The sequence below is a fragment of the Indicator indicator genome, chromosome 8 (assembly GCF_027791375.1).
Source record: "Indicator indicator isolate 239-I01 chromosome 8, UM_Iind_1.1, whole genome shotgun sequence".
Lineage (NCBI taxonomy): Eukaryota > Metazoa > Chordata > Aves > Piciformes > Indicatoridae > Indicator > Indicator indicator.
In genome coordinates, this window is record NC_072017.1 from 29,585,563 (window position 1) to 29,607,406 (window position 21,844).

The 21,844-nt window shown below is 46.5% G+C and overlaps 1 protein-coding gene across 2 annotated transcripts in view; it reads left to right on the top strand.

The window, feature by feature from the left end:
• CCSER1 (coiled-coil serine rich protein 1) overlaps positions 1-21,844 on the top strand; it is an 816,857-nt gene that overhangs the window by 640,455 nt on the left and 154,558 nt on the right. The window contains exon 11 of one of the 2 annotated variants that reach the window (XM_054382973.1): positions 9,597-9,639. The exons of the other annotated variant lie outside the window; for it this stretch is intronic. Coding sequence (XP_054238948.1) covers positions 9,597-9,639 — 43 coding nt within the window. The remainder of the gene's footprint in view (positions 1-9,596; positions 9,640-21,844) is intronic. 2 annotated transcript variants of the gene reach the window in all.

Here is a 21,844-nt window from a genome sequence, read left to right on the forward strand (position 1 = left end):
TTAGTTATTGGTGGTTTAAATCAGGAACTCCTCAAGGCATGAGTTCAAGTGCCATGACAGACTATAAAATATCTGTGCTACTCTGTTGTACTGCACTTGTGAAGCACAAGTGAGGAAGAGTCTCTCAGGAGGTGATCTTGGAATAATCTGCTTATTTGAAAAGAAGTTTTCAGTCTTTGTCATAAGAGCTACAAATACAAGAACAATATAGCTAAAAGGGAAAAAAAAAAGGTGTTTGAGGTCATGCACTTTATTGGGTTTTTCACAGGATCACAGGATGGAAGGGACATCTGGAGATCTTCCAGTCCAACCTCCTGCCAGAACAGGACCATAGAATCCAACACAGGTCACACAGGGACACATCCAGACAGGGCTGCAAAGGCTCCAGAGAAGGAGACTCCACAACCTCTCTGGGAAGCCTGTTCCAGTGCTCTGGGACCCTCACAGTGAAGAAGTTCCTCCTCATGTTGAGATGGAACCTCCTGTGCTGCAGTTTCCATCCATTGCCCCTTGTCCTATCACAGGGTGCAAGTGAGTAGAGCCTGTCCCTGTCCCTTCCTTCCTGACCCCAGCCCTCAGCTATTGATAAACATTGATCAGATCCCCTCTCAGTCTTCTCCTCTCCAGACTAAGCAGCCCCATGGCTCTCAGCCTCCCCTCACCAGGCAGTGCCCTTCAGCATCCTTGTAGCCCTCCCTTGGACTCTCTCCAGCAGATCCCTGTCCCTCCTGAACTGGGGAGGCCAGAACTGGATGCAATATTCCAGGTGTGGTTTCACTAGGGCAGAGTAGAGGGGGAGGAGAACCTCCCTGGCTCTGCTGGACACACTCCTCTGAATGCACCCCAGGACCCCATTGGCCTTCTTGGCCACCAGGGCACATTGCTGTCTTGTGGAGCTCTCCCAGGTCCTTCTCCCCAGGGCTGCTCTCCAGCAGATCACCTCCTAACCTGTACTGCTGCAATTTATTATCTTAATGCTGCCTTCTATGCAATAGCTGTATTAAATCTAGCAACCTGAAGGTCTGAGGAACATCATTACATCTGATAGATGAATTTTAATGCAATGAAATTGTGAGTTCTGGTACAATACAGTAATTAGGTGGTATTTAGATAGCATTGCTTAAGTGCTCAAAGGCTTCAAAGTGAATGCCAAGCACTTGATTCTGGAGTGAAATTAGTTGATGAACTGCTGTGTTCTTCATCTGTGGAAAACAATGCAGACTGTGGGCACTGTTGATTTGAATGTTGAAAAGCAGGAACATCAGGTCTCAGAGGAGCTTGCCCTCTTTAAGATCAACTTGGGTATTAAAATTGCACCTGTGTTTAATATTAGTTTGTGAAGGGGAACAGAGGATGGCATTTATTCCCTCATTGAATGAAGATCCCGTGTCACAGGTGACATCATATCCAACAACAGTGTTCTGAGTCTGTGAAGGGTTCCACAGCCACAGCAAATTTCAAATCAAACCACACTGCTGTGAGTTGATTTGGACATGCATGAGTAGAATGGTAAGTGGTGCTTCTAAGGCAGAGATGTCAGTGGCAAAAAGGCACAATGAGGGGTTTAATGTCTGAGGGGAAAAAGAGACCAAAAATTTAGTATCTGATCACTATGGAGGCACAAAAGAGATATTGATGTGATAATTGTGCATTATTGTGTATAGCTGTGGTTTTCCTAGAGAAAGGGAAAGAGGAATGTCTAGGAAGTACTCAGGCCAGTGACTGAGGAAAAGGGTGGACACATCATAGAATCACAGAGTTGTCAGGGTTGGAAGAGGCCTCAAGGATCATCCAGTTCCAACCCCACTGCCATGGCCAGGGACACCTCACACTACAGCAGGTTGCTCACAGCCACATCCAGCCTGGCTTCTTCCTGACATCCAATCTGAATCTCCTCACTTCTAGTTTTCCTCCTTTCCCCCCAGTCCTATCACTCCCTATCCCCTCTCAGCCTTCTCTTCTCCAGACTAAACAGCCCCAGGGCTCTCAGGCTCTCTTCACAGGGGAGATGCTCAAGTCCCCTAAGCATCCTCCTGGCTCTCCCTTGGACTCTCTCCAGCAGGTCTCTGTCTCTCTTGAACTGGGGAGCCCAAAACTGGACACAGGATTGCAGCTGTGGTCTCACCAGAGCGGAGTAGAGAGGTAGGAAAACTTCCCTAGCCCTGCTGGACACCTTTCTTGATACATCCCAGGCTCCCATTGGCTGTCTTGGCCACAAGAGCAGATTGTTGTTGTTAAAGTGTTAAGTCACAGCAATAGGTACCTCAGTGCTGTACAGAGTGCCAGACATTGCCTGTGAAGTACCCAGGGCATGAAAGAAGAAAGTAGGGCTGAATGGCATCACTGGAGCCCAGGGGTGAGCAGTTCCACTTTGAGGCTGCTACCCCTCTGCTTGTGGAAGGCTGTGTCTGACTAAGACAGGAGTGAGAATTCAGCCCACTGTAATTAAGAGGAGATGATAATTCTGTATTATTTAACTTTTGGAATGTTGTAGCCTTTTGGGTGAAGCTTTTTATTACATTTTGACATATTTATTATAGGTAGCAGTAGTGTTAAGGAATTAAAAACATTTCACTGCAAAATGAAACAAAAAAAAAGTGAGGATGAGATGCTGTAGCATAATGAACAGTGAGAAATAAAACAAAGATAATGATGCAGTATTTTTATAATAATGAGAAGAACAATTATAGTAATTAGTTCAAGAGCACTAGAACCATGTTTCTCAGAGCTAGCACACCCCACCCTATCAATACAGGCTGGGTGATGAGGTGACAGAAAGCAGCCCTGACAAAAGGGCTTGGGGGTGCTGCTGGATGAGAAGCTGGACAGGAGCAGGCAGTGTGAGCTTGCAGCACAGAAGGCAAATCACAGCCTGGGCTGCATCCAAAGCAGCATTGCCAGAGATGGAGAGAGGGGATCCTGCTCCTCTGCTCTGCTCTGCTGAGACCTCACCTGGAGTGCTGTGTCCAGCTCTGGGGCCCTCAACACAGGAAGGACATGGACCTGATGGAGAGGGTCCAGAGGATGCCACAAAAATGCTCAGGGGTTGGAGCAGCTCTGCTACGAGGACAGGCTGAGGGAGCTGGGGGTGTTCAACCTGGAGAAGAGAAAGCTCCAGGGAGACCTAAGAGCAGCCTGCCAGGACCTGAAGGGGGCTACAGGAAGGCTGGAGAGAGACTGTTTGCAAAGGGCTGCAGGGCCAGGACGAGGGACAATGGCTTCAAACTAGAGCAGATCAGATTGAGATTGGATGTGAGGAACAAGTTCTTTCTTATGAGGGTGGTGGAACACTGGAACAGGTTTCCCAGGGAGGTCGTTGAGGCTCCTTCCCTGAAGATATTCAAGGTGAGGCTGGAGAGGGCTGTGGACAACCTGATCTAGCTGAGGATGTCCCTGCTGACTGCAGAGGGGGTTGGACTGCATGAGCTTTGGAGGTCCCTTCTAACCCAGACCATTCTGTGATTTTGTGAGGTTTTCTTTTGCTGAAGTCAGTCCTGAGACACAAGTGTATAGGAGAGGCTGGGGAATTCAGCTGACTGACTGGCTGATACCCAGAGAGGCAGGTCTGCTACTTTCTGGACTCTACACTGACCTGGTAAAAAATCCATTATTTTCAGGATGGGTATAATAAGCTTCTTATAAAATATTTGACTTGCACCATACCAAGTTGCCCAGATGACTTCCTGTCCCTGCCATGCAGGTGTGTGTCCCAGCCTGAGCTTGTGTGTGCCTTAGCTACCAGCACACTGCACCTCTCTTAGCACACCCTGCCAGTGACTTCCTGACTGAAGTCAGCTAATGTTTGCACTGTAAATTGCAGATAATTGAACTTATAATTGATCTTTCTGAATGCTATCATGATTCAATAGCTTCTATCTGATACAAATCCCCTGCAGGAAATTCAGACACAGTTGTATTATCCGAGATACACAATGTAGGGTGTGCAGTGGCTACCTCTGCTCAACACAGATCTTACTTTTCTCCTATCAGTTTTTAAAGCAAGGTTGGATAACCTTGAAGGGTGATGAAGGGACTGGAACACTGCCTGATGAGGAGAGGCTGAGAGCCCTGGGGCTTAGTCTGGAGAGGAGAAGACTGAGAGGGATCTGATCAATGTCTATCAATAGCTGAGGGCTGGGGGTCAAGAGGGAGGGGACAGCCTCTGCTCAGATGCATCCTGTGATAGGACAAGGGGCAGTGGATATAAACTACAGCACAGGAGGTTCCACCTCAACACGAGGAGGAACTTCTTCACATAAGGAGGAACTTTTTCACTGTTCCAGCACTAGGATAGGCTCCCTAGAGAGGCTGTGATGTCTCCTTCTCTGGAGCCTCTCCAACCCTGTCTGGATGTGTTCCTGTGTGACCTGTGCTGGATTCTATGGTCCTGGCAGGGGGGTTGGACTGGAAGACCTCTGGAGGTCACTTTCCAACCCCCAAGATCCTGTGAGCCTGTGAGGAAACAGTCAGCACTGAATAATGTAAAGACATGAGATTCACGAGACATGGATTTTCTGTTTGGACACCCTCCCTCCCCCACCCCACCCAAAAGAAAAAAAAAAACCAACAAAAACTCTACATCCCTTTTAAAAGGTAGCAAGTATAAAACTAAGATGGACATGGAAGGACATGTTATGCAGAATACATGTTTGAAAATAACACAGGCAGGACTAGACAGTGTCTGCCTTATGACCATAAAGGGCCTCAGGGATGAAATAACAAATTACAACTTAGAATCATAGAATCATAGAATCAACAAGATTGGAAAAGACCTCAGAGATCATCAAGTCCAACCTATCGCCCAGCACCTCATGACTAACTAACCCATGGCTTCAAGTGCCACATCCAATCCCCTCTTGAACACCTCCAGGGATGGTGACTACACTACCTCCCTGGGCAGCACATCCCAATGGCCAATCTCTCTTTCTGGGAAGAACTTTCTCCTCACCTCCAGCCTAAACTTCCCCTGGCACAGCTTGAGACTGTGTCCTCTTGTTCTGCTGCTGGTTGCCTGGGAGAAGAGACCAACCCCCACCTGGTTACAACCTCCCTTCAGGGAGTTGTAGACAGCAATGAGGTCTCCCCTGAGCCTCCTCTTCTCCAGGCTAAACACCCCCAGCTCCCTCAGCCTCTCCTCACAGGGCTGTGCTCCAGACCCCTCCCCAGCCTTGTTGCCCTTCTCTGGGCACATTCCAGCATCTCAACATCTTTCTTAAACTGAGGAGCCCGGAACTGGACACAGCACTCAAGGTGTGGCGTAACTAGTGCTGAGCACAAGGCAGAATGACTTTCCTGCTCCTGCTGGCCACACTGTTGCTGATGCAGGCCAGGATGCCATTGGCCTTCTTGTCCACCTGGGCACACTGCTGGTTCCTGTTCAGCTGCTGTCCACCAGTACCCCCAGGTCCCTTTCTGTCTGGCTGCTCTCCAGCCACTCTGTCCCCAGCCTGTAGGGGGATACTTGCAGGATATGATGTCATGCTTCAAACAGCCTTGGCATCTAAGGAATGAGAGAATGATAAATGTGATTTCAGTGGGAAAACAAATACAACAGATCTGGGCAACCAGATCTGTCAGTGTCTGAACTATAGAAATGATTAGCAAGAGCAGCAAGTCCATAACTGGTGTACCTCAGATCAAATGCTTGAGAGGAGTCAGCTGGCTGGCAGTTTGCTGGTGGCATCATGGTGTTCAGGACAGAAAGGGCAAATGCTGAGTTTGCAGAATTACAGGCATTGAGGTGCTGAGAGGGTGGGCAGCAAGTGGCCAAAGTGAGATCATCTCACTGTGGCTCTGTGGAACAGCAGGTCTGTGCTCTACAGCTCTCAAGAAAATAAGAGACACACTGGAAGTTTTAAGAAATGGAGGAAATCCAGAGAAGGGTAACAAGGACCAGCAAAATATGGGGAAGTTTCCTGTGCAAGGAACAAATGAATAAACAAACAACTTTATCAAAAAATCCAATCAAGAAATTATGACAGGATGTGGAAGACCTTGCTGGGAAGGAGCTATCTGCTTAGGGTAATCAAATGCACAAACAGAAAGAGTTGAGTCTTCATGCAGAACATCACAAGTCCCCAAGATGCCCTGCAGAATCAGTAGAAGGCCTCAAAGAAACACAGAGAAATATCTGGCAGGTAGAGGACTGAGAAAAGTTGATTTTGTAATGTGTTTGACTCAGCTCAGTGTTAACGCAAGAGAGATTAAAATAGTCTGAAGGCTTATACCAAGTAGGAGAAAATGTGACATGAGGACTGTCTGTGATGTCATACAGCCTCACACACTGGAGGGGTCTGGAGAAACTGGAGAACCTGGTTTTGCTCATCCCTTAGCTGTCTGCAAAGAGTGATGGATGTGTGTACAGAAGCAAAGAAAGAACAAAAAAAAAAAAAAAAAAGAAGAGAGAAATTATCTGACTTCACAATACCAAGGGACAGCACCAGAATCAGAGAAAACTCAAGGTCACAAATTCCTTCACAAAGGCACCTAAAGCCAGGTGAAACTTCAACTACAGCTATGCTTATTTGCAACACATAATTTAGCTCAATCTATTGGTAGACTCCTTCTCTGGAGACATTCAAACCCCACCTGGATATGCATTCCTGTGTGGCCTGCCCTAGGTTATCCTGCTTTGGCCAGGAGGTTGAACAAGATCACAGAAACATTCAGGTTGGAACAGACCCTCAGGATCACCAAGTCCAACCCAGAACCCTACTCTACAAGGGTGACCCTTAAACCACATCCAAACCACCTTGAAACACAGCCAGGCTAGGGGACTCCCCCACCTCCCTGGGCAGCACATTCCAATGCCTGACCACTCTTGATGGGGAAAAATTCTTCCCTATTCTTCCCCAATTCTTCCCCCTAAACCTACCCAGTGGCAGGTTGAGGCTGTTCCCTCCTGTTCTATCACTAATTACCTGTGAGAAGAGACCAGCACCAACCTCTCTACAAGATCCTTTCAGGTAGCTGTAGACAGCCATGAGGTCTCCTCTCAGTTTCCTCTTTTCCACACTAACCATCCCCAGCTCCTTCAGTCTCTCTTCATCAGATTTATTCTCCAGGCCCTTCCCAGCTTCCTTGCCCTCCTCTGCACTCACTGCATCATCTCCACATCTCTCATGTATTGAGGTGCCAAAACTGGACAGCTGATCTCTAGAGGTGCCTTCCAAGCCCTAACATTCAAAGAATCAAAGAATCATAGAATCAGTCAGGGTTGGAAGGGACCACAAGGATCATCGAGTTCCAACCCCCCTGCCATGGCCAGGGACACCTCACACCAGATCAGGCTGGCCAGAGCCTCATCCAGCCTGGCCTTAAACACCTCCAGGGATGGGGCCTCAACCACCTCCCTGGACAACCCATTCCAGGCTCTCACCACTCTCATGGGGAAGAACTTCTTCCTCATGTCCAGTCTGAATCTCCCCACTTCCAGCTTTATTCCATTCCCCCCAGTCCTGTCACTACCTGATAGCCTAAAAAGTCCCTCCCCAGCTTTCTTGTAGCCCCCTTCAGATCCTGGAAGGTCACAAGAAGGTCACCTCGGAGCCTTCTCTTCTCCAGACTGAAGAGCCCCAACTCTCTCAGTCTGTCCTCATAGGAGCACATTCTGTGATTCATGATTCTGCAGCTCATAAACGTACAGAGGTCCTGTGTGCTGTGCAGGACTGTGGCTGGCTGCAATGCTCACTCACTATGGATGCTCTTTCTCTGTGGATTACTTTGCATACTGCCTCTGAAAACCAATGGGGCAACCAACAACTCTTTAGGTAGCCTGAGCAAACTCTTCCTTCAGTTCTGTTTTTCAGTATCCTGAGGTTCTGCCCCTGGGTGCATGTGTGAGAAGGCTCTGCCTTTCTCCGCACATGGTCAAGCACACACATACAAAAGACATAGCTGCTTGTAGTGCAACTAGCTGCTCCTGGGAAAGGATTCAAGTTCCTCTTGTACTTTCTCTCATACATATAGGAGCTGAATTTTAATCAAGAGAAAAGAATGTCAAACAATTATTCTTCCAAACAACAAAAAGAAAAAATAAGATTAATTTCCCATTACACAACTGATTCATACAGTTGTGACTAATGAATAAACATCTCCATTTTCCAAGATAAAGCTAATGAATCATTTTACCATCCCCAGTACTCTATGCAATTAATATTTAATTGTGATTTTAGCTTGCTTTTCCTGTCTAGGACTAAAAGAGAAACAGAGTCATGCAAACTATAAGGATGTGCAGGCACATTATTCCTAGCCAGAAAAATGTAAGTAATAGAGGAATAAAGATCTGTGAACTGGCTTATGTATGAACCATATGGAAAGCTGCTAATGTAAGCAAGCAATGTTCAGTACCCAAAAAAATGTGTGAGATCATGAATCTGATGCAAGACATCACACTACAAAGCTGCCACACATTTAATTTCTGCTTTTCTGTGGCATGCCAACAACTCTGAAAGCAACCTTGGCCAACAAAATATTTATGTCCTGGTCTTTCATCTGCCTCAAAGTTTATGATAAAAAAGGCTCCTCAGCTTGCATTGGCCTCATAATTAGAAAGGTGACAGAAAAAGCAGAACAGAGGGTTAACTGCATAAAAGGAGGGGCAATCTGTCTAAAGCATCCCTGACTTCCGAGGGCTGTTTCTGATGCTTTGTTACTACAGCCTAGCTTTGGATTTGAGCAGGAGGTCAAGCAGCACAACCCAGCCCAACCAAGGTCTGCTGCCACATCCAGTAAGCTCCATTTCAAACGCACTCAGGGCACAGTTTTTTCTCATGAAATGAACACTGCTTTCTAAATGTAGAGCAGAGCCAAAACAGTAGCAGTAGGACACATCTCTACAGCCTCAGTTTGCCTTTTTAAGCAGAATATTGGCTAGACTTCCCCTGCTTGAGTACAAACCACTAGGAAGCAGAGAAATAATTATTGCTAGGATCAGAGAAAATATCTGTGCAGGACCACCATGGACCAGCCAATAGTGTGCTGGGTAATGTTTCCCTTTCTTTTCCAAGAAACACAAAATTGTCATATACAGATTCTTTGTGAGAAAAGCATTGCCTCACGGTACGATGAATTACAAAACAGCTGAAAAGCCTTCTCCTCCAACACATTTATGCCTCATAACACAGAATCACAGAAAATCACATCTGGTTTATTAGTTCACCTCAAGGGACTTTGATTCACATTCTCATTACAAGGTTCAAAATGTTGGCAGACTGAAGCAGGTAATAGTACCAATAGGATAACCAGGAGATGCTCTAGGGACTGGATCAATACATTATTCTATTTGAGCTTTGTATTTTAGAATCATAGAACAGCCTAGGCTGGAAGAGACCTTAGAGATCATCCAATGCAACTTCCCTGCCATGGGCAGGGACACCTCTCACCCAGCTCAGCTTACTCAAGGCCACATCCAACCTGGCCTTCAACATCTCCAGGCAGGAGGCATCCACAGCCTCTCTGGACAACTCATTCCAGAGTCTTGCCACCCTCCTAGTGAAGAATTTCTTCCTAAGATCCAATCTAAAGCTATTCTCCTTCCATTTAATTCCGTTTCCCCTTGTCCTGTTGGTAGACACTTGTAAAAAGTCCCTCTGCAGCCTTTCCCTAGGATCCCTTCAGGTATTGGAAGGCAGCTCTGAGGTCCCCCTGCAGTTTTCTCTTCTCCAGTCTGAACATCCCCAGCTCTCTCAGCCCCTCCTCATAGCCCAGGAGCCCCAGGCGCCCCAGGCCTGTTGTGAAGCTTCCCTACATTCTAGCAGATGGATACAGCCACCCAGACTGGCAGTATCTGCAGATTTCCTGAGGGTGCCTCAATCCTCTAGATCATTGATAAAGACACTAAAGGGGACAGGCCCCAGTGCTGAACCCAGGGGCACACCACTGGTGACTGGGCACCAGCCAGGTTCAGCTCCCTTCCCCACCACCCTTTGGGCCTGGCCATCAGGCAGTTTTTTATCCAGGGCAGAGTGTGCTCAGCCAAGCCTTGTGCCAGGAGTTTCTGAAGGAGAATGCTGTGAAAGACAGCGTCAAAAGCTTTACTGAAGTCCAGGTAGACAATGTCCATGGCACTTCCCTCATCCGTTGCTTTCTTAGCAGAAACCAATTAGAGTAATCCCAACTTGTGTTAGAACTCAAGAAACTTGATCTTAATTTTCAATGCTATCTAATAAGACCTGTAAAATTCTAGTAGAAATAAAATAAATGTAGCTGCTGTAATTAATTTCAAAGCAAGTAATATGAAGCATTTCGTGTCATCTTGATTCTCTTATTAGTGCTGTCCAAAAAATTCTCAGAATCAAGCTACCAAAAGAGATAAAAACCAAGTGGTCCAGTAGGCTAAAAATAGATTATTTTTTCTTTTAATATAGAATCACAGAATTGTCAGTGTTGGAAGGGACCTCAAGGATCATCCAGTTCCAATCCCCTGCCATGGGCAGGGACACCTCACACTACAGCAGGTTGCTCACAGCCACATCCAGCCTGCCCTTAAAAACCTCCAGGGATGAGGCTTCCACCACCTCCCTGGGCAACCTGTGCCAGTCTCTCACCACCCTCACGGGGAAGAACTTCTTCCTAACATCCAATCTCAATCTCCCCACTTCTAGTTTTGCTCCATTCCCCCCAGTCTGTCACTCCCTGACACCCTACAAAGTCCCTCCCCAGCTTTCTTGTAGCCCCCTTCAGATACTGGAAGGCCACAAGAAGGTCTGCTCAGAGCCTTCTCTTCTCCAGACTGAACAGCCCTAACTCTCTCAGCCTGTCTCCATAGCAGAGGTGTTGTTATAATTGTTCAAGTAAGATTTATTGGTTGTTTTTAGGAAATCTTTTGAAATTTAGCTTTCAGCAGTTTGGAATTTTTTTCAGAATGAATTATGTCTCTTTTTGCTGAACTAAATATTTTCTAAACTTTCAACCCACCTCCCCCTCCAAAAAAAAAAGGGGCAATTCTTTGCCTCAGGAAACCTTGAAGGATAGTTGTATCACAGATAAATTGTTTCTTTATGCTGATGTCTAAGCAGCCACTCTTGTCAGAAAGAGCATCTTTGCTCAACAGCTGCATAAACATTTGGGATCCTATTGTTAGCAGAGGAACTGTCCAAGTGTGCTTGTTTTTCAAACATAGCATTATGCTGGGATTGATAGCCTGGGTAGAGAGTTTTGAATACCATATAATACGCAGCCTTAATCAGCTGCCATGGCGTGTCAGCCGCTCACTCATTTACCAGAGCAGCAGCTACATGAAAAGATCAGTTGGCTCCTGTAGTTGCAAATGATAGATCCTCAGGAAAGTACTCTCTCAGGCTAAGCTAGAGGGGCATTAGAAGCAGGAACTTTGTTAGAGGAGTGTGTTAAGTGTCAAGTGGAGGGGGCCAGGCTCTTTTGGGTGGTGCACAGGAATAAGCCAAGGAACAATGGAGACAAAGTGGAACAGAGAAGGTTTCAGCTCAACCTGAGGAGAAACTTCTTTAACAGTGAGGGTGACAGAGCCCTGGAGCAGGCTGCCCAGACAGGTTGTGGAGTCTCCTTCTCTGGAGATTTTCCTACCCTGCCTGGATGCATTCCTGTGCAGACTCCCCTGGGTGATGCTGCTCTGACTGCGGGGCTGGACTGGACGATCTCTGGAGGTCCCTTCCAACCTCTAATGTACTGTGATAGTGTGACACCATGAGATGTTAGCAAGTGTTATGCTACCTATTGTTTCTCTACCTTTTGTTTTAACATAGTATTGGGGGGGCGGGGGGGGGGGGGAGGGAAATAATTAAAAAAAAAATTTCCTCTGCAGTTCCTTCCTATGATTTACATTTCCAGTTCACAGAATCACAGAACCACAAATATGAAGGATTGGAAGAGACCTCAAAACATTCTCTAGTTCCACTCACCCTGCCAGAGCAGGATCACCTAGAGCAGGTCACACAGGAATGCATACAGCCAGGTTTTGAATGTCTGTGGAGAAGGAGGCTCCACAACCCCCCTTGGCAGCCTGCTCCAGTGTTCTGTTACCCTCACAGGGAAAAAGTTTTTCCTCATGTTCATGTGGAACCTCCTCTGCTCCAGCACCTTTTGCTCCTTGTCCTATCATTGGACATCACTGAATGAGGGCACTCCTCAGTCTCCTCGTCTCGTAGCTAAAGAGCCCTCAGCTCCCTCAGCCTGTCCTCATCAGAGAGCTGTTCCACTGCCTTCAGCATCTTTGTGGCTCTGTGCCAGAGTCTTTTAAGCAGTTCTGTCTCCAGAGTGGAGAAATCCTTTCTTTCTGTTTGCTATGTAATTGAGCTTGAAAATGTTTTCTGCTTTTGAAATGTCAGTGAGTTTATGCAGTTCAGATTCCTTGAGTTAATAAATGCTGCTGCTCAAGCATCTCCTCTTTGGAGACCCTGGGCATGGCCTTGCTGGTTTACTTGCCAGTGGTGATCAGTGGTGCCGGATCCAGCTGGAGAGCTGTAACTAGTGGAGTCCCCCAGGGATCAGTGCTGGGTCCAGTGCTGTTCAACATCTTCAACACTGACATTGATGAGGGGACAGACAGACAGAGTCTGCTCAGCAAGTTTGCTGATGACACCAAACTGGGAGGCTTGGCTGAGACAGCTGAAGGCTGTGAGGCCATTCAGAGACTTGGACAGATTGGAGAGCTGGGCACAGAGGAACCAAATGAGGTTCAACAAGGACAAGTGCAGAGTCCTGCATCTGGGGAGGAAGAATAAACTGCAGCAGTACAGGTTGGGAGGGGATCTGCTGGAGAGCAGCCCCATGGAGAGGGACCTGGGAGTCCTAGTGGAAAACAATTTATCCATGGGACAGCAATGTGCCCTGGTGGCCAAGGAGGCCAATGGGATCCTGGGGTGTATTAAGAAGAATGTGTCAAGCAGATCCAGGGAGGTTCTCCTCCCCCTCTACTCTGCCCTGGTGAGACCTCATCTTGAGTTCAGTTTTGGGCTCCCCAGTTTAGGAGGGACAGGGACCTGCTGGAGAGGGCTACAAGGAGGGCTACAAGGATGGTTAGGGGACTGGAGCACTGCCTGGTGAGGAGAGGCTGAGGGCCCTGGGACTGTTTAGTGTAGAAAAGAGAAGACTTAGAGGGGATTTAATAAATGTTTATAAATATCTGAGGGCTGGGGGTCAGGAGGGAGGGGACAGGCTCTGCTCACTTGCTCCCTGTGATAGGACAAGGAGCAATGGATGTAAGCTGCAGCACAGGAGGTTCCACTGCAACACAAGGGGGAACTTCTCTACTGTAAGGGTCACAGAGCACTGGAATAAGCTCCCCAAAGAAGTTGTGGAATCTCCTTCTCTGGAGACTTTCAAGGCCCTTCTGGATGCATTCCTCTGTGTCCTGAGCTGGATTGTATGGTCCTGCTCTGGCAGGGGGGTTGTACTTGATGATCTGTTTGGGTCCCTTCCAACCCCTGACATCCTGTGAGCCTGTGAGCCTGTGATTTTACCATCCTAGCCCTAGGAAGTCAAGGAAATTTATGGGTCCACTAAATCTGTTTGTGTTTGTTGCTCATTGAAGGACTAATCTCAAATGAGACTAATCTGGCTGGCTGAGGGTCGTGTTGGAGGAGGGAGAGCATCCACTGAACTGGCAAAGTTTCTGCATGGAGCTGGACAAATAATTTCCAAAGGAAGCCAGGAGTACACAAAGCTCACCTGAAATGGAGTTCAGCAAAGCTGAGAGGGCACACTCATGACCCAGTTTCCAACGAAGACAGGCTGTGTACACCTGAAATTGAACAATGCCACACTTGCTTATATTTCAGGTCATAGCTTTCTGGATGCATGTAGTGGGTTGAAATTGCCCTCAAAATAAAATTGCCAGACCAGCTCAGTTGGAAGCAAATGAAGCTCTATTTCCAACCACAACAACAATCTAGAAGTATGAAATGCAATGAATATGTACAAGATATACAATATTTACATTTGTTTGCAGTTTATAAACAACACAAGAACTCCCCTGGACAAATTCAGGGGGTTTCCAATAACTTCCTCCTCTTCCCTCCTGTACATAGGAGAAGAGAAAAAAGAAGAGAAAAACAGAGAGTAGCTTGTTAGTGCTTGGCTACAACAGAAACTCAGCCAAGGTCAGCAAGCCAGCAGAAGCAACCAGCTAGCATCTGCTAGAGCTAAGAGCTGAGAAAAAAAATAGTTTATACAAGTAACTTCATATTAGTTACCAGAGCAATGGGATTATTTAGGCCTTATCATTATTTTCGCTTTACATCCAATGGTAATTTATTTACCTTCTACCACATTTACTCAAGATCTGTGGAAATTTCCCTAGGCATCAGCCTAAAACTACCACAGTGTAAAAGACAATTCTGGCTAAAAGACAAAATGAAATAAACTAAAACTATTTGAAAGCTTCTCAAATTCTACCCTTACCTTATCTCTCCACATACATTTGAGTCAAAACAGAATCTAGTCCTGTTCCTCTATCCTTTCTCATTTGAAGACATTACTACTAGACTTTGAACTGTGTTTCAAACCTGTTTCTAGTTCTGAGTAATATAAATTTTCCATTATTTTGGGAGGTTTAGGCAAATTTGAAGCAAGACTTGGGTTCAATGACAGCTACTGTAGCTTCACTTCATAAAAGTTCCCCTTTGAAACCCCTCACAAAACATTTGAAATGTTTATCCAGCTCTTAGGCTGGTAGTAGTTGGCCTTTTTGTGAATGATCTGAGATAATCAGCACATTTGGCTTGCCTCTGAAAATTGCCACACACCTCTGATTGCTTTGCTACTGGTGAAAATTTCCTCCTTCGGGTATTTGTCTGCATTACTGTGTGGGTTTGAGCTCGGACTGGAGTTTAAGAGCTCAAATGATAACAGACTGAGATTTCTCCCCCCCCCCCTCCCTTTTTCCCAGTAAGATAGGGAGGAAAAAAAATAGGGAGGGGGGACTAGGGGCGTGAAAGAAATAGTCTAGAACCAGTTTGGAAGTATCTCAGTATATCAGAGGTTGGAAGGAACCTCCTGAGATCATCAGGTCCAACCCCCCTGCCAAAGCAGGATCAGATAGGAGAGTCTGCAAAGGAATACATCCAGGTGGGTTTTGAAAGTCTCCAGAGAAGGAGACTCCACAACTCCCCTGGGGAGCCTGTTCAGGGCTCTGTCACCCTCACTGTAAGGAAGTTTCTCCTCATGTTGAGCTGAAATCTTCTGTGTTCTAGTTTGTCCCCATTGTTTCTTGTCCTATCACTATCTACCACCCAAAAGAGCCTGGCCCACTCCACTTGACTCCCACCCCTCAGCTCTTGATAGACATTGATCAGATCCCCTCTCAGCCTTCTCTTCTGCAGACTAAACAGCCCCAGGGCTCTCAGGCTATCTTCACAGGGGAGATGCTCAAGTCCCCTAAGCATCCTCCTGGCTCTCCCTTGGACTCTCTCCATCAGGTCTCTGTCTCTCTTGAACTGGGGAGCCCAAAACTGGACACAGGATTGCAGCTGTGGTCTCAGCAGGGCAGAGTAGAGAGGTAGAAGAACCTCCCTAGCCCTGCTGGACACCTTTCTTGATACATCCCAGGCTCCCATTGGCTCTCTTGGCCACAAGGGCACATTGCTGTCCCATGCAGAACTTGCTGTCCACCAGCACTCCAAGGTCTTTCTCTGTGGAGCTGCTTTCCATCAGGGCAGCCTCTAACCTGTCCTGGTGCCTGTTGTTATTTCTCCCCAGATGTAGGACCCTGCCCTTGTCCTTATTGATCTTCCTGAGGTTTGCCTGTAGCCAGCTCTCAGCCTGTCCAGCTCTGGTTGGATGTCAGCACAGCCTGACAGGTGTCAGCCACCCCCCAGTTTTGTATCATCAGAACTTGCTGAGGGTACTCTCAATGCCCACAGCCAGGTTGTTGATAAAGATACTGAACAAAACTGGATCCAGTACTGATCCCTGGAGGACACCACTGGCCACAGGCCTCCAAGTTGACTCTGTGCCATTGATGACAACCTCTGAACTCTGTTGTGGAGCCAGTTCTCAATCCACCTCACTGACAGCCATCTGTGCCACATCTCCTGAGCTGTTCTATGAGGATGTTATGGGAGACTGCATCAAAAGCAGAAGAGGAGAAGTTTTTAGCAATATATATCTATATCTATCTATATCTATCTATCTATCTATCTATCTATCTATCTATCTATCTATCTATCTATCTATCTATCTATATCAGTAACATGGAGTGTCCACAAAGGTAAGGAATGAGGGTAAGTATGAAAACACACAAACCCAAGCCTGGATGGCCTTGTATTTCCCTGGATGTGAGTGGATTCAGTCAGGAAGAAACAGGCCCCAACCACATGGTCAGTGCAGGAGGCAGCAGCAGCCGATCTTCTTTTGAGTGGAGGAGGCAAGAAAGATAAAGCAGTAAAAGATGTCCAGCCTTTTATAGGCTTGCTGGAAGGGGGAGTGGAATAGACCCCCTTTGACCCAGGGGGACCCCTCCTCCCTGGGGGGGGAAGAACCAAGTTTTTCTCTGCCCACCTGGATAAAGTTTCTTTTGTCCACCTGCAGGGCCGGGTTCCTTCAGCCCCCATCCAGGATGGGTGTAACCCAGCACAGTTAGGCACTGGTGTGTGCTCTGAACCAGCTGGCTCACCAGAGTCACTCTTGGCCTGCCTTGCCTCCTTCTTAGAGTAACAGGTATGCAGCAGAGCTAAAATGCAGTTTGCAGCTGTGGGCTACTGAGCCAAAGATCCTGGAATCCTATCCCCCCTGAGAAAGCAAGCTACAGCTAGAGCTGCTTTCTTTGGATTGTCTCTAAATAGTGAAACTCCTGACAGGTCAGTGATGCTTGTAGATGTGTGGCACCTAGGGTGAGGTAAAGGACATTTGGGTCCCCCTCACGAAAGAGAGGTGTGAGGACAAACATATTTTATCCCTCTGCCTACAACAACTTGAAATATCTATCAAGACCTGCTGTCTCCATAGGAAATTCAAAATTTCTTCCTGCAAATGGAGTTCCATATTGCGAACAGACATCCCTGAGGCAATGTGATACATGATTTGACAAGGAGTTTGGGAGGAAAAAAAGAAAACAGCAAAAGAAAAATAACAAAAGAATTGCCTCCTAACACTGCAGAGACAATTCATACTGTTCCCTATAAGTGAAAAGTCAGCTGAAAACAGAAAGGCTGCTTGTGTTAGAAAAACTAGAAAAATCCTGCAAACTAATTATTTCTTCCCATCAAAAAATACTTTGTCATGACAGAACTGTCATTTCAGAAGCCTAAATTGCTTCTTATGTGAGTTCTTCCTTGATACAGTTGCACAATTTCATTTTTCTTACCAGGAGTTAGAGAGATTATAATTTGATGTCTATTTGCATATATTAAAAACTTTTAAAAAAGATAGCATAGAAGAAAGGAAAAAATTTGAAAACAAAACAGAAACAAATAAACAAACCCACCAAAAACAAACAAAAAGGGGAAGAAAATATATAAGAAAAAAGCTAACTAAAGATCTTACCACAGAATTAACCAAGTTGGAAAAGACCTGCGAGATCATCAAGCCCAACCTATCACCCAACACCATCTAATCAACTAACCCATGGCACTCACTGAGTGCCTCATCCAGGCCTCTCTTGAACAGCTCCACCACTGCCCTGGGCAGCACATCCCAATGGCAAATCTCTCTGTCTGGGAAGAATTTCTTCCTCACATCCAGCCTGAACCTCCCCTGGTACAGCTTGAGACTGTGTCCTCTCCTTCTGTCATGGTTGCCTGGGAGAAGAGCCCAACCCCCACCTGGCTACAACCTCCCTTCAGGGAGTTGTAGACAGCAATGAGGTCTCCCCTGAGCCTCCTCTTCTCCAGGCTAAACACCCCCAGCTCCCTCAGCCTCTCCTCACAGGGCTGTGCTCCAGACCCCTCCCCAGCCTTGTTGCCCTTCTCTGGACACATTCCAGCATCTCAACTTCTTTCTTGAACTGAGGAGCCCAGAACTGGACACGGGACTCAAGGTGTGGCCTAACCAGTGCTGAGCACAGGGCAGGATGAGTTCCCTGCTCCTGCTGGCCACACCATTCCTGATCCCAGCCAGGATGCCATTGGCCTTCTTGGCCACCTGGGCACACTGCTGGCTCATGTTCAGCTGCTGTCAACCAGCACCCCCAGGTCCCTTTCTGCCTCGCTGCTCTCCAGCCACTCTGTCCCCAGCCTGTAGTGCTGCTTGGGGTTGTTGTGGCCCAAGTGTGGAATCCTGCATTTAGACTTGTTACACCTCATGCCCTTGGACTCTGCCCATCTGTGGAGCCTGTCCATAGTGTCAACCATAGCGTCCTCTCAGTTTCATCCGTTCGTCTTTAATGCATTGATCACCCTTGACACTTGATTACATCAGATTTTCAGTGGGAATATGTAGACTGAATTCCTACTCGCCTTGGCAGAAGCTGCCACCTTGCACCTCTTCCAACAGAAGAGCACTTGGCACTTGAAAAGCCAGCAATGATGTCTGGCTCATGAAGACTTTACAGACAGCAGAATAAAATGGAATTTTTGAACTGGCATTCAGTAGGAACTCAGTAGCAGGGGAAGAAGAGGAGGCTGAGGGGAGACCTCAGGGAGGTTGGAGCGAGGAGTAGGCAGCCTTTGCTCCTTGGTGGCAAGGGACAGGACCAGAGGAAATGGTTTCAATCTGCATCAGGGGAGGATGAGGCTGGATGCTAGGAAATATTTGTTCCCAGAGAGGGATCTCAGCCATTGGAATGGTCTGCCCAGGGCAGTGCTGGAGTCCCCATCCCTGGAGGTGTTCAAGCAGTGTGTGGAGCTGGTGCTTAGGGACATGGTTCAGTGTTGACCCTGCAGTGCTGGGTGGAACGTTGGACTGGATGAGCTTGGAGGTCTCTTTGAAACAGATGTGATCTGTGCTTCTTTGAATTTTATGTGTGTGGGCAGCTGGTTTTCCTGGGTGATACTGTGCCTTCTTGAACAAAGGCATCAGTGGTGTGGCAGGGTTGCTGTGGCTTCTGTAACATGAGGCCCTGCTGGGGCTGTACATCTGCCATGGTTTTAAAATAACCCTGCTGGGCATGCTGTAAGCATGCAGCATATTTTGTGTGTGCCACCACTCATACAAAAGACAGCATCATCAAGGATGAAAATGACATTTAGTTCAAACTTTTGGACATTGCCAATTTCTGAAACTTTTTTATTTATTTATTTGCAAAATAACTCTTCTGCTTTGCTGTGAAACTGAACAGAAGAATAAGCAAGATGGCACAACTGTGAATATTGCCATCCTTCTTGGATGCTTTTCAGTAGGAAATCTAGAAGTAGAGACTTCAGTACCTGTCAAAGTGTTTGCACCTGCGTTTCTGCAAGCCCACACCACCTATTAGTCAGTAAATGACTACACATGAGGAAAAATTTATTTCCTGTGAGGCTGCATGGGAGGGTTGTGGAGTCTCCCTCTCTGGAGCTACTGAAAACCTGCCTGGATGTGTTCCTGTGTGATCTGCTCTAGGTGATTCTGCTCAGGCAGGGGGCTTAGACTGGATGATCTCTGGAGATTCCTTCCAGCCCTAACATTGTTTGATTCTGTGACATTGATTATTTTCTTATGATAAAACTCTAGGTAGCCTTCAAAACACTTTGCAAGCATAGATTTGAAAGATAAATGTTAAAAGTTTGTGTGTGTCCGTATGTGTGTCTGTGTGTATCTCCACACAAAATCCAACATGACAGTATGGCTTTTTAGGTCAGTAATTAACTGAGCTAATATCAGAGCATACTGTTGTAGTGTGCAATTTACCAGGCTGAACTAATAGTTATATTCTGACCTCTTTCATAGAGGACACGCAGTGTATACATGTCAGTTGAAATGCCATGACAATTATGGAATTGCTTTAAAAATCACTGAAATACACAATCACAGAATCACAGAATGTTAGGGGCTGGAAGGGACCTCAACACATCATCCAGTCCAACCCCCCTGCCAGAGCAGGTCACACAGGAGCACATACAGGCAGGTTTTGAATATATGCAGAGAGGGAGACTCCACAACCCCCCTGGGCAGCCTCTTCCAGGACTCTGTCACCCTCACAGGGACAAAAAATTTCCTGATGTTTCCATGGAATTTCCTCTGCCTCAGCTTCCACCACTGCTCCTTGTACTGTCATTGGGCATCACCCAGCAGAGCCTGGCTCCAGCCTCTGGGCACTCCCCCTGCACATCTTTAGCAACAGCAATGAGGTCACCTCTCAGGCTCCTCCTCTCCAAGCTCCAGAGCCCTCAGCCCCCCCGGTCTCTCCTCATAAGGAAGATGTTCCACTCCATCATCTTTGTTGCTCTGTGCTGGACTCTTTCAAGTAGTTACTTGAGGTCCTTCCTGAACTGAGGAGCTCAGAACTGAACACAGTATTCCAGATGCAGCCTTGCACTTGCAGTTGCTATTGAACAGTAGTTATCAATGTTATGCTTGTTGCATGATGTTTGGGAAGATATCTGTAAAAAAAAAGAAATCTTTTCAGTGTTGGCAATAAAGATCTCTTGGTTTTCTTTCTAATATATTTTAATAGTTAAAGAACATAGAACTGTGTCTGGTCTGGAACCAATGGTATTACACATGATTAACACAAGATAGATGAACAACAGTTGAGGAGGGACAGGGATCTACTTGGGAGAGTCCAAGGGAGGGCTACAAGGATGCTGAAGGGATTGGAGCACTGCCTGGTGAGGAGAGGCTGAGAGCTCTGGGGCTGTTTAGTCTGGAGAGAAGACTGAGAGGGAATCTGATCAATGTCTATCAATAGCTGAGGGCTGGGGGTCAAGAAGGAAGGGACAGGGACAGCCTCTGTTCAGTTGCACTTTGTGATAGGCCAAGGGGCAATGGATGGAAACTCCAGCACAGGAGGTTCCACCTCAACATGAGGAGGAACTTCTTCACTGTGAGGGTCCCAGAGCACTGGAACAGGCTGCCCAGAGAGGTTGTGGAGTCTTCTTCTTTGGAGACTTTCCAGCCCTGTCTGGATGTGACTTGTGCTGGATTCTATGGTCCTGCTCTGGCAGGATGGTTGGACTCGAAGACCTCTGGAGGTTCCTTCCAACCCCTGTGAGCCTGTGAACACAACATAAAAAAATCTTGCCAACTTTTCCCAACTTAAAAGTTGGAATTAGGCTTTAAGAGAGATGAATAAATCTGGGTAGGGGAAAGCTTTCCAGAAGGAATGAAGTAAATTAAGTGAAATGGTCAAGGTAAAATTGATACAATTTTTATTTTTGGGTTTTTTTCCTGAGTGATATCTGCAGAGACGCACATTTAATTTCTGAGTAATATTTGATTTTTTAATTTGCATTCACTCAACTCATTAGCACAGTGGCAAAAACAAGATCTTGTACTAGAGCTGATGAAATAATTGCTGCAAGCTGAATGTTTAGACACATTGTATGAGTTAGATGTACAAAATTCACCCATTAGGATCCCTTGTGACCCTAATTTGTCATTCACTCCCAATTAGGAAATTTCTGTAGAACAAACAAAAATCCCTCAAGGACCAGTTCTTCAGCTTACTGAGTGTACTGAGATGACAGTCATCCTTTGTTTCCTCTGAAGTCATCTCTCAGAAGTCCATGGTTTATTTCAGGCTGATGTTCTTGTTTCTCTCACCATCACTATTTATTTATATTAATTATGGGGTTTTTTATGTGCTTGCATTACATGAGATCATTTTTCTGTGTTGGTTTCATTTTATACATTTCCATGTAGTTCATAGTGGTCAGCAAGCACTAGTGGGCTTTTGGAGTCTATTAAAATCGTTCATGTTTCTCAAAGGTAGGTCTGTGGCAGATCCACAGCAGTGTGGAAGCTGGAAGAGGGCATTTCTGAAGCTTCCTCCCTAGCTTAATATAGGTCA